The sequence below is a fragment of the Phoxinus phoxinus genome (assembly GCF_949152265.1).
Source record: "Phoxinus phoxinus genome assembly, chromosome: 20".
Taxonomy (NCBI): domain Eukaryota; kingdom Metazoa; phylum Chordata; class Actinopteri; order Cypriniformes; family Leuciscidae; genus Phoxinus; species Phoxinus phoxinus.
In genome coordinates this window covers 15,694,927-15,708,206 of record NC_136895.1, presented here as the reverse complement: position 1 = coordinate 15,708,206, position 13,280 = coordinate 15,694,927, and the positions used below count along the sequence as shown (strand labels likewise).

Sequence of the window (13,280 nt, the reverse complement as noted above, 5' to 3'; positions counted from 1 at the left end):
TGCTGTGTGGGATATTTAGGCTTTAAATAATGTTACTTCGTGACACAGTAAGTTGAAGAAGGTAAGTAAATAAATAAAACGTAACAGAAAAATAAATAAATAAAAATCACGTGACCTGCACGTGTTAGCCAATTAGAAACATGGGCGGGGATTCTTGTATAGTCTTGTTTGGGAAACAATTTGAATCTTTTACAGCGGCTTCATATTACACTTGTTACATGGTGTTCCCGGTCAGAAATGGCCGGCCTACAAAACAATTCGTAAAAAAGCATTATTTATGAATAATTTTCACAATATTAAATAAAATATGAAGAAAAATTGCTCTGTTAATGACGCTAGTGTGCTTTAATGTTTAATCGGGGTGTTTGTTTTGAAATGCTTTTATTTTGTACAAAATGGCACATAGTCACACTTGTGGTGTTCATGGTCAAAAATGGGCGCCCATTGACAGGTTGCTTGCAAATTCGAGCCCTTGGACCTGTGAATGTGTGGATGGATACATGCATACACATGCTACCCAAACACACACACACAGATACACACACACACACACACACACACACACACACACACACACACACACACACACACACACACGTTAAAACACAAACTATTTTGAGCATTACACACATTCTTTTTCACAGAGAGAAACTTTATCCTACCCTGAACTGCATTTAATATCCATTCATCCATCTGACATTACCACACACACACACACACACACACACACACACACACACACACACACACGCACAATGTTTGCAAGCACACATGCACATACAGTCATGGCCAAAATTGTTGGCACCCCTGGTAAATATGATCAAAACTGGCTGTAAAAAATAAATCTGCATTGTTTATCCTTTTGATCTTTCATTCAAAAAAATTGCCAAAATTCTAACCTTTCATTGAAGCAAGAGAATTGAAAGTGGGGCTAAATCACATTATGAAATAAATGTTTTTCTCCAAAACACGTTGGCCACAATTATTGGCACCCTTTTACCAAACCCATCTTAAGTGTTTGCTGCCAAAAAAGCTATTTTTTTGTTTCATCTGACCATAGAACCCGTCCCGTTTGAAGTGCCAGTAGTGTCAGGTACTTTTCAAACGTTCTATGGACAGAGGAACCAAAAAAATAGCTTTTTTGGCAGCAAACACGTAAGATGGGTTTGGTGCACACAGGGATAAAAAAGTACCCCATGTGTAAAATGAAATACTCTGCTGCATCTTTACTGCTGTGGGCCTAATTTTCTGCCAGAGGTCCTAGACATCTTGTTCAGATACATGGCATCATGGATTGGATCAAATACCAACAGATAAAAAATCGAAACCTAACAGCCGGGGCTAGAAATCTTATAACGGGCCATGTTTGGATCTTCCAACAGGACAGTGATCCAAAAACAAATATCAAAATCAACACAAAAATGGGTCACTGAGCACAAAACCAAGATCTGCAATGGCCAACCCAGTCCCTGGCCTGAACCCTATAGAAAATGAGTGGGCTGAACTGAAGAGAAGAAGCACCAACATGGATCTGGGAATCTGCAGGATGTGGAGAGATTCTGTGTGGAGGAATGGTCTCTGATCTCTTGTCAGGTGTTCTCCAAACTCATCTGGGATTATAGGAGAAAACTCAGAGCTGATATCTTGGCAAAAGGAGGTTGCAAAAAGTATTTAATAAAAGGGTGCCAATAATTGTGGCCAACGTGTTTTGGAGAAAAACATTTATTTCATAATGTGATTTAGCCCCACTTTCAATTCTCTTGCTTCAATGAAAGGTTAGAATTTTGGCAATTTTTTTTAATGAAAGATCAAAAGGATAAACAATGCAGATTTATTTTTTACAGCCAGTTTTGATCATATTTACCAGGGGTGCCAACAATTTTGGCCATGACTGTATGTGTACATGAACATAATGAACATGCTCCTGAAAACTCAAATTTTCTCTCATTTTCAGTCTCTCCCATTCACTGTCAATGACTGACAATTTTGTACAAAATAAAAGTTTTTCAAAACAAACTTCCTGGTGAAACATTAAAGCACACTAGTGTGATAAACAATTATTTAATATTGTGAAAATTAATCATAAATAATGCTTTTTACTCAAAAAATTAGATGCCTAATCTCAGATAAATGAGGCCTACGATTAATCAGATGCAAATAGAAATATAAAACTAGTCCTAATTGAAAGAAAACAAGTTGACAAAAATATTGAATTCAATATTGGGTGATGATAAAGCATAACAAGTGATTTATAAGCTACTTTTTATAGGCTGGTCATTATTGACCGGGAACACCACAAGTGTTACAGGGTTTTGAACACAACACAACACAACACACAAGGGTTAAAGAAAATGTTTGTATGTCTTATAACCTTTTGTCATAACTCATCCTCTATGAAACAACTTTCTTTTTCGGCTGACGTCACTTGGGATAATTCCCATCATAATTTTTATTCCCGGTGAAATTGTAGTTTGATTTGGAAACATGGTCACATACATTACTGAAGTCAAACGGCCTGCAGATGCAGTTCCATATTGATTTATTTCTAATATTTTTAATTGCTTGTACTTTTACCTTTTTACTCTAGACACTCAGGTTCCACGTTGCACACTATTTGTTAATAAGTCTGCGCTACAGAACTTTTTAACAAATGGCCCCTCTACACCTCCAAGCCTGGAAAACCAAGCCTGAAAATTAGGCATCTGTATCATAAATCTTGGAAAGTTATGATAATTTGCAATTCACTCCCTCATCAAAGGCAATATTACCCTAATTTATTATCTTCTCGCGTGTGAGGCGCTCAGAGGCCGTGGAGATAAGAGTCTATCAGGAGGAGGATTGATTTTCATTAACAGATTGTAATAAAGATGAACTGCTCGGCCCGCACGCTGACCAAGAGCCACACTTTATTGTAATTGGGCCAATTTATTTCATGAGCCACTGCCTCCACTTTTTTAGTCTCTCCCCTTTCTTTTCTTTTCTCTCTCTCTCAGTTCATTACTGTAATGTTTCAACCACATCATTTATTCTCTTCCCATATTTCAGCTGCCAGGCAAACTGTATATTCACTATTTTATATCTGTCTTCACAGTATGGACTATTTACTTCTAGACCTACATTATATTACAATTTGTGAAGTGCAAACTGTAACCATTTAAACTATTTAAGCGATTAACTAAATATTCCGCCATAAAAGCCCTAAATTACATGGAAGGACTCGAATTGGTGAATCTTTTCATTCATTTATTTACAGAAAACATCTGATTGAACCAATTCACTAAAATGAACTGTCGAACCAAAGCTACATATAAATAAGAGAGATCCATTTAGTGTGTACCGATTCACTGAATGAATCATACCACCACTACATTCAGGACTAACCATTTCTCTAGGGTGAATCAGACTTTACAAGTCTATGGGAAATAAGAGGCCTGTTTAGTTTATGATGAACCGATTCACAAAAATTAATTACTTTCAAATCTTAAAGGATTAGTTCACTTAAAAAAAAAAATCCTGATAATTTACTCACCCCCATGTCATCCAAGATATCCATGTCTTTCTTTCTTCAGTCGAAAAGAAATTAAGGTTTTTGAGGAAAACATTCCAGGATTTTTCTCCATTTAATGGACTTCAATGGCAACCAAATATTCCAACGTTCAAAGAAGGTTCATATGTCCGTCTCAATGCAGCTTCAAATGCTCGACACAATCCCAGTCGAGAAATAAGGGTCTTATCTAGCGAAACGATGGGTTATTTCAGTTATTCGGTTATTTTTTCCATGTGAATACATGCATGACAGACAGATGTTTTACCTTTGCGCAAGTGTCTCATGCATGACATGTCACTGCGTCTGAAATTAAATACTTCCCTACTATATAGTATGCGAAAGACGAAGTAGTATGTTAGTATTGGAAAAACAGTAGGCTAAAAGTACCCGGATGACCTACTACTTCTGACGAGATTGTGAAGTGTGCATTTGATGGATACTTTACTATCCCATGAGCCCACAGGAGAGGATTTATGAATGGCAGTGAAGCGACGCAGCTGACGCCGGTAGGTCACATGATAATGACAACATGGCGGATGTAGTGCGTATGGATTACATTCATACTACACACATTCATACAAAAGAACAGACTTTTTTAACGGTCGTGAATTAAGTTAAAATTCACATGTAGTGCCTGCTCAGGCAGTACGTGATTTTGGACGCACTGACCGGTGTACTAAAACACGACGCTAAAGTTAAAAGAACTTAAACTTCACGTCTCTATAGACCTTGCTTTTTTTTTCATTCCACTGACCTGCGTTTCCAACCCAGTCTCACGGCAGTTCGTGAAATAGTCACGAAATTTAATCTATTGATTCGTGTTCATGGACACGAATTGCCCCATTTTTTCGTGTCACTCGGCACGACTTTCAATCTAATGTATTTCAATGGGACGTATTTTTCGTGCCTACACCACGTTTTTCTTTCGAGAGCACAGTATTGTTTTTTCTCAATTGTTATTAATTTTGCAAACTTTAAGAGCTACATTACTCTAATCAAGAGATTTTAATCCTCGTTTTTATTGCTTTATATTCGTTAGGCTACTCAACATTAATCTATTTATTCGTGTCCAAGGGCACAAATATCCTTCTTTTTTTTCGTGTCACTCCGCACGACTTTCAATGTATTTCAATGGGACACGTATTTTTCGTGCCTGCACCATGTCTTTCTTCCGAGAGCACACTATTTTTTTTTACAATTGTTATTCATTTTGTAAACTTTAAGGGCTACATTACTCACTCAACATTTAATCAGGAGATTTGAATCCTTGTTGTATTGCTTTCTAATCGGTAGGCGACTCAACACGAATTGATTCGTGTCCTAGGCACGAATTTCCTTCTTTTTTTTCGTGCCACACAACACGACTTTCAATATAATGTATTTCAATGGGACGTATTTTCCGTGCCTGCACCACGTTTTTCTTTGCAACATAGGCTATGCCGTTTGGTCATTTCCCCCCTCACGTCCAAAGCCGACGTTGAGGGTACCCCCATTCGTCACTTGACAACGGAGAGGGTCGTCCGATAGATTTGAGAAATCCCTCATCTTTGAATTTTGAACTTTAATTATTTAACACTAACTCTTTTTCCTTTCTTTTTTATATAATTTAATACATTAAAATTACACAATTACAGGACGGTATATTTTCTATATGCTTAAAACATTCATTAATTTAGGTGGGATATTTGATAATTTTCGATCACATATTGTAATTTCCCCCTCACGTCCATAACGTCGAGGGTAGCTAGCTGAAACCCTTTTCTAATTCGGTAATATCACGATTTTTCCTCTCTTTTTAATATAATTTTGGACTACATTAAAACGACATAATTGCAGGACTGCATATTTGCTGTAGGCTTAAAACATGCCTTCATTTATTGTGGGATATTTTATAATTGTCGATGGTATTTCAATTTGCAATGGTTGTTTTTTTGTTTTTTTTTGCGCCAAAAAAAGGAAAAAAAGAATAGCCTACTTTTATAGAACTTTCATCTCAATACTGATTATGAAGTTGTAATAAATTAATTATATAGCCTACTGCAGAAATGTTTATATTACTTTATATGGACATATCCTTTGGCAAAGAGATGGATGCATTCTGGGAAGTGATATGTGTTTAAATGTAATGGCTACATACTCGTGTTTCCTTCACTTGGACATTTGCTGACCCCTTTAAAATTTTGAGCACGGATATAAAATATTAAGACTGTACTTTTTAATTATGATTGATATTTTGGCGCAATATTGTGCAACACGTCACTGTGTGTGCGACCATCGCAGAAACCATTGCCCAGCGCGATTCCACCACGGTAAGTCGCTTACAACAGTCTAATAAGCAAGATGAATTCATAAGCATTATTTACACATCCAAAATTAATAAAATTACGATGTTATTATAAAAAAACATGTTCTAGTCCTAGATATAGGTTCTATATATATATATATATATATATATATATATATATATATATATATATATATATTAATAAAAATGAATTTAAAAAAAAATGTTACGCGACTTTTAACAGTAGCACAGGAAATAGGAACAACGTGATATGTATTTATTTATCCTAAGCATTTATAAGAAAATGGGAATCACTCACTATTAGGGTACACTTTTTAAATCTTATATCAACATAACACTACATAATTAACATTTTCTGTTGTTCTCCCTGCAGATCCTGTAAAACATATCACCTGTCTAACCTATCCAAACCTCATTGTCAAAAACCCAAAGGCACTTTTAAGAGCCAACCTCTATCTCTTCATTTTCTATATCTTACATCCTCTCTGTTCTCACTGTATCTATATTTCTGTCCATCTCTTCAATCTTTATCTATCTCACGGTCTGTATCTATTGCTCTTTCTTTCCTCCCTGTCTGTCTTTGTCTACTTGTCTGTCTTACCCATCTTTGTCAGCCTGTCTGTTTGTATCTGACTGTCTGTCTGTCTGTCTGTATTTGACTGTTTGCTATAATGCCAGGGGGGTCTACAAAAAAGATCTGCCCCTTTTGTCAGGGAATAATATTTTGTGCTCAAAGAATCTGCTCACACTGTAAGAAGGAGCAGCCTCTCAAGCAGCGCCTCAAGAAGAAGCTTCAGAGGTTTGATGAGAAGCGAGAGGAATGGGTGGTTGGTCGTAAGAAAAACCACAACACTGCATCCATCAAGGATGAAGCCACTATCATGGTACGTACAATTTCATACATGACAGTAAACGATCATCTAGGAAGTACATTCAGTGGTACCATTTGTTATTGAGCATGCCAGCGCAAGATCAGAAAGGCATTATTTTTTGCCAATATAGATAAATTTGAATATTTTTTTTGTCCTCCCTGTGTCATCAGAATCAATTTAAAAGTATAATTTAACTATCAACTTTGAAGGCACACGTAATTGTGATTTGTAGTTTTTATTTTAGTGGTGGTAATACAACCATAAAGTTATCACATCTTCACCGTAATACATCACATACCTAAATGATCTACCAGAGCAAAATTTTAACACACAGCAAATATAATTGAAACTCAGGAATTCTTGAGTTCATAACATATACAGGCATGCATTATGAAGGAATTACAGGTGCAATTTAATAATCAAACTTTCTTATCGAGTGGATGAGAAATAACACATGAACTGCATTCATACTGTAATTTAAATTAATATTCTTAGTTATTTTTTATGTTGTTTTTCTATTACTTTAAACAGCAAACACACAATTTTGTCATTGCAGCTTGAGAAACTCCATGCCATTGGCTACAAACCTGTTCTGCTACTCGGAAAGGAGAACAAAAAAAAAGAAATTAAGTGCGAAATATTAACGCCTCGCTGCACACTCTCCACCTTTGCCCAGGACTACCTACAGAAGATAGGTTCATTTTATGAATACCTTTGTGAAGGTGAGATGCATGCACTGTATCTTAAAGTCACAGTTCACAACTTGTGTTGAGAACGCAAAACATTTTATTAATGTTTAAATCTTAAAGGAATGGCTCACCTCTAAAATTCACCTCTGCTGCTGAATGCTTGTATGATCATAGTCTACTCTATGTGACGTCTCTACCAACACATTTAATGTAGACGCAAATGGGTAGAAAAACATAAAAATTCACACCTGGCAATTGATTATGGGAATTGAAGTAAACTGTTTTAAAACAGTAGTTTCCTGCAACTGCAGATGTAGACATGTAGATTCTAAGTGTATTGAGCCCTGTTTGTATTAATAGCATGCAGCACACTGGTCTACAATGGGATTTGGCACCCAGAGTTAAGTGCATTCAAGCATATACTGTCAACTTTAGAATTATGTTTGGTATGTTTTTGTAGGAGCCATATTTCATATCGGTTTTCAGCCCACATACAACCATATTTTTTAATGTTTAGGCACACTGACCACAGCATTTTTTGTAGTGACATACTAATTGAACACATTACATTAGCAAAGACCCGTTTTGGTCACTGGGTCAATTAATTAAATGACGATGAATCTATACTCATTGAAACAATATCGAGGACAGTGCTAAAATGTAGATCATTAACGGAAATAACACAGAGAAAAAGAAAACCATCAAATTTTTGCTGGATACACCACAAACTTACACTGCTACTAACTTTGAGGCATAAAGCCCAAAGTTTTTTAGCGCACACAGTCTAGTCTTAACTGAATTGTTTGACCCAGACTGTAAACAAACATTATACTTGTCATTTTTTTCAATAGATATTATGAGCACTCTGGGTTTTATTTTCCTGACTTAAAGATATATTGGTTATCGTCATAGAAAATCAATCAAATATATTACAGATATCTAATACATCCAGTAGACTCTCAATAGTTCTCCTGCAATCAAAAGTGCCTTCAAATCTGGTTGGGGAAAATTTGGTACACATTTACCTAACAGTTAAAACAGGTACAGATCAAGCTTATGGTTAACCTCTATGTTTTAAATAAGCAAAACACAATACTTGTTAACGTGCACAGGATGGACCCAGGATTCCAGTGGCAATGAGGATCAGCTGATTACTCTGCAGCTCACACCCTGCGAGGCGAGCCCCACAGGGGGGCAAGTGGAGCAGCCAGAATGCACGGAGGGGCAAGTGGAGCAGCCAGAATCCACGGAGGGGCAAGTGGAGCAGCCGGAATTCACGGAGGGGCAAGTGGAGCAGCCGGAATTCACGGAGGGGCAAGTGGAGCAGCCGGAATCCACGGAGGGGCAAGTGGAGCAGCCAGAATCCACGGAGGGGCAAGTGGAGCAGCCGGAATCCACGGAGGGGCAAGTGGAGCAGCCGGAATCCACGGAGGGGCAAGTGGAGCAGCCAGAATCCACGGAGGGGCAAGTGGAGCAGCCGGAATCCACGGAGGGGCAAGTGGAGCAGCCAGAATCCACGGAGGGGCAAGTGGAGCAGCCAGAATCCACGGAGGGGCAAGGTAATTAGAACAAATTTAAAGAGTTACAGTTTATATTTGTAAAGGCCAAAAGTGTTTGACCCATGGGTTACCTTAACTTTACTTGACTTCCTGTGTTTTTCCCCCATAGAGCTTGATGCAGGTCAGGGCTCTTTTCAACGAAATGAACTCAAACACACCATGCTATAACTTTTTTGCTGCTTGAAAAAGTAAAACTCACTAGGTGATGATACACAGGGCAACTTTTTGAGCAATGTTGCTGGGCAATCTTGCCGAGTGATTGTTCCTTGGGCACTTTCACATTGAAAATGGGCAACACATTTCTATCTGGATAATTTAGATGGGTTGTGGGCCCTGTGTCTCATCACCTACAGGGTTCTCATTTTCAATGGATAATCTTCTAGAAAAGTTGATCTGATATTACATAATTAGATAGATGATAGGTCTATCTGTTTCTGTACTAGGGCTGTTGGAAGTAATTTTGTGAGTCCATTATAAATCTAAAAGTAAAATAAGTACTACTAATCAAATCCTGAAATTACTAGGCCAAATTTTATTATTAAAGATATTAGGATAATTCAAATATTCAAAATAATTGGGAATGTCAGTCTCCCATGAACAGGATCAGCGCTTGTTAAAAACAAATTTGGATTATCACAAACAGGATGGACATAAATGAGAAAATGAAACACGTGGAGTTAATGGAGCAACCTTAATTAAATCGCAATAAGAATGCATGTACTTTACACCTATTAATACATGTACTGCCACACTTGTGCGATGTTGTGATCTTCAAGAATTTTAAATAATAAGTTAAATATTGATTTGGTATACGAGTAATTTTCTTTCTCCAAACCCACAGCTGTCTTCACAGGTTCAGCCAGGGGCACAGTCGCAAGTCGAAAAAAAAAAAAGTCAGGTATGTAAATAATGTTTGTCCGTCCTTCGGATGAGACGTTAAACTGAGGTCCTGACTCTCTGTGGTCATTAAAAATGGGTGTCCTTCGAAAAAGTAGGGTGCGGTGGGGTGTAGGGTTGTAACCCCAGCATCCTGGCCAAATTTGCCCATTGGCCCCTGTCCATCATGGCCCCCTAATCATCCCCATACACTGATTGGCTTCATCACTGTCTCCTCTCCACCAGTAAGCTGGTGTGTGGTGGATGCTGCACATTGTTGGTGGTTGAGGAGATCCCCCCTTCAATGTAAAGCTCTTTGAGTACCCAGAAAAGCGCTATATAAATGTAATGAATTATTATTATTATTAGGGTAATTATTGGTGGTTCTGATAACTGTTACCATAGCTTGGTAACTATGAAACTCATTAGTCAAGCAGATTCTCTAATAAGTAAATTAATTACTTAAATAGAATTTAAAGGGGACCTATTATACTAATTTCCAGTTCTATATTTGTATTCTGATACTCCACTAGAGTAGCTTTGCATGATCCTAAAAAAGTCCTTATTTATCTTAAACTGGTCCTTTATGCAGACCCTATCTGAAACAGGTCATTTTAGATGGAGTATTCTAAAAGCCTACTATGATTACTATTTTCCAATGAGCCTGCATGTGATGTAAAATCTGGAGCCAAATTAAACAGCGTGTTTGCACACACATTAACTGAGAGGATGGTCTTTTCTCATATTTCAGGGGTGTCTAGACATACCAGGGACACATATTTATGTTGAAAAGACATTAAAAAGTGCATTCTGTCTAATTATTGTAAATGTGTTTTGTTTTTTTTCTGAGTGGATATATGACTGGACTGTAATCTTATATCCCACAGGGGGACCAAGGCATATGCCTGAAAGGAAAAGGCCACAAAAGAGTAAGTGCATGTAAATGCAATGATTCATACTTTGCTAAACATTGCAACTTAACCCCTGTTAATTCGCTTTAGTTCAATTGCTTATTTTTTTAAACTACTACAACAGACAATTTCCGGTAGTCACAATTTTATTTATTTAATGAATTATTTAGCAAACGCTTTTATCCAAAGTGACTTACAAATAAATACAATATTTACAATACAAACAGTCAAATCAACAACAGGGCAACAATACTGTATGTAAATGTCATGACCAGTCCAGCTAGTCCAGCGTAGCACACATAACCATGATTATTCATAATAGATATAGAATAGGAATTAGTATTATTGAGATTATTACAATTGACAAGCTATAAAATCCAACAGGCTTAATTAGTCAAATTTGACCAAAATGCATTGCCAAGTAGTAGAAGTAGCAGCAGTGTTCTTAGTTGTGAGCTGTGGCTTAGCAGTAGTATGGTTATTCAAGCAAGCATACCACATTGGAACCGAGAGTAATTTGGTTCCATGATACATGTTTTGATTAGTGATAAACATCACTTGTCATCCTTGCAAGTCTGGTCACTACTTAAGTATTCATAGTTGTTTTATTTTGTTTCTAATCTAACTATCTAAAAAATATTTGAAATGTGTTTTTGATGTTCACAGATTGCTCCTACCATACTCGCCTAGAGGCTTTCCCCATCAGGAGTGTATTAAGAGAAAGAGTGAGAAAGGTTAGACAGTCATAAAGGAACTGCAGAGTGTAGGCAGTATGCAGTGTAATATAGGATTTAGAAACTTCCGTGTGTTTTGGCAAATACATATTATACATACCATAATTGTTAGGTTGATACTTTTTATGTGTTCAGTCTTTTTGAATTACAGTTAATGAAGGAGTGTCTTCTGAAAATCAGTGAAACTCAATGCCTATAATCAGACATAATAGCCTTATGCTAAGAATGGATTTTATTTTTTGTCTTTTCTTACATTAGGGCAAAGCAGAAATGCTGGTTGACTGGGAGCCCTGTCCAGTATGGTATGTCTTATTCTGTTCTTCTGCTTTATGAATTAATGCATTCATTATTTATTTACTTAAACTTTATTTTTTTGCTACAATTTTTTTATTAATCTGTTCTGTTTCAGATTAAACAAGCCTTTTAAACAAGTGTAAAGCACACATCATTACCGAACATATAAGTATAACAGTTTCATTTTCCATCTATGAAGGACCACCACCATTAATGCATGCATGAAGGTGGTGGTCCTTCATAGACGGAAAATGAAGCTTATACTTATAAAAGACATGTTCGGTAATGTTTTAAGTTTATTGGAAACCCCAACCAGTAACAGAAAAAAAATCCCTTCTGTTTTTAGTGGTGAGCAGTGGGCCCATTCCTGGCAGCCAAAGGATTCACTCCAAAATAATGAAAATAAATAAAATGTATGTTTTGAACTCCATTTTGGTTTCAGCCTATTTATTAAATTGTTTCTGTGCTGCATTTGAAGTTATATCTCATCTTTCTGTAGTAATGAAAAGGGGAACATCTCCAAGAATATGACCTGGAGTTTAATTTTGAAAGGGAATGTACTAGAAATGTACTCAATCCAACTGAATTTTCTTTTTCAGATGTTATTCAAAAGCATGTTTCATATTTCATGATTATAAATTGCACTGTTATTTTATTACAGTTGACGTGTAATTTGATTTCATGTTCTGTTTTCTGTGCTTTAAAAAAAATAAGACTGTCCTTCTTTATACTCGCACATTATATCATATCTTTTACATTGTCTCTCTCACTCTCTTCTACTCCAAACTCATCAGCTAACTGGGTGTTTTATGTCTTAAACCAAATGTAATTTCATCTTAACCCTCTTGAACCAATCGTGTCATACAGTAGGTCCCTCCACTGTGGTCATCAGGAGAAGAGCTCCACATTCATCTAGATCTCAGCATTGCTACTCACCCCTTCACCACCACCAGTGTCGGCTCCATGTAGGGGATATCCCTTTTCATATCATGCATTTCTCTTAAAAGAATGTCTTGGTGTGGTCCAATTGCCAAAGACTATAGTTTCAATTTGTTATGCACCTTGTCAATAAATTTGTTTGATCATTCTTTAAGTCTCTAGTGAGTAATTAAGCAATAAATAAGCATTTGGAATATTTTCACTTATATTTTTGTGAAAGAACACAAATACACTACAATAACACTTGCAAAAGATGATCATTTTTGTTTTTACTTTTCCATACATAAATTTAATTCAAAACAATATGAGGATGAAGTGGTTGAGACAAAAGGAACAGACTACATTGAGCATATTTATATGTGAAATTTGTTTAACTTTACAAGTGGATTCTTTTTTAATTAAAATGTAGGTAAAATTTAGATATTCGAATTATCCATATATAATTTAATCAGGGCTCTCACGTTTTAATAAAAAAATTGGAGTGAGGTTACATTTGTTAGGAGAGGAGCCACTCACATATTTGAAACAGTGGCCCCAAGTTTTTGCTTGCAGTT

General features: G+C 36.5%; 1 protein-coding gene across 4 annotated transcripts; it reads left to right on the top strand.

Moving 5' to 3' along the window:
• The first annotated feature begins 5,489 nt into the window (after nucleotides 1-5,489).
• LOC306988501 (uncharacterized protein) lies at nucleotides 5,490-12,872 on the top strand. Of its 4 annotated transcripts, none has more exons than XM_079593534.1 (9): nucleotides 5,490-5,856; nucleotides 6,226-6,736; nucleotides 7,281-7,446; nucleotides 8,526-8,972; nucleotides 9,814-9,870; nucleotides 10,736-10,777; nucleotides 11,426-11,493; nucleotides 11,752-11,795; nucleotides 12,134-12,863. In XM_079593534.1, exons 2-9 carry the CDS (start codon nucleotides 6,524-6,526, stop codon nucleotides 12,195-12,197), a joined length of 1,101 nt encoding a protein of 366 aa, XP_079449660.1. In that variant the 5' UTR covers nucleotides 5,490-5,856; nucleotides 6,226-6,523; the 3' UTR covers nucleotides 12,198-12,863. The 4 variants fall into 4 exon arrangements, with proteins under 4 accessions (XP_079449660.1, XP_079449661.1, XP_079449663.1 ...); XM_079593535.1 differs by having other exon boundaries at nucleotides 5,490-6,736; nucleotides 12,134-12,200; nucleotides 12,655-12,789; XM_079593537.1 differs by having other exon boundaries at nucleotides 5,490-6,736; nucleotides 12,658-12,872.
• Nucleotides 12,873-13,280: the final 408 nt, after the last annotated feature.

Excerpts from the sequence above, each read along its gene's own strand:
- LOC306988501 (XM_079593534.1), top strand. The coding sequence starts at position 6,524 with ATGCCAGGGGGGTCTACAAAAAAGATCTGCCCCTTTTGTCAGGGAATA. Across the intron at positions 7,447-8,525 it reads TTATGAATACCTTTGTGAAG|GATGGACCCAGGATTCCAGT; the intron begins GTGAGATGCATG and ends TAACGTGCACAG. Across the intron at positions 8,973-9,813 it reads AGAATCCACGGAGGGGCAAG|CTGTCTTCACAGGTTCAGCC; the intron begins GTAATTAGAACA and ends CCAAACCCACAG.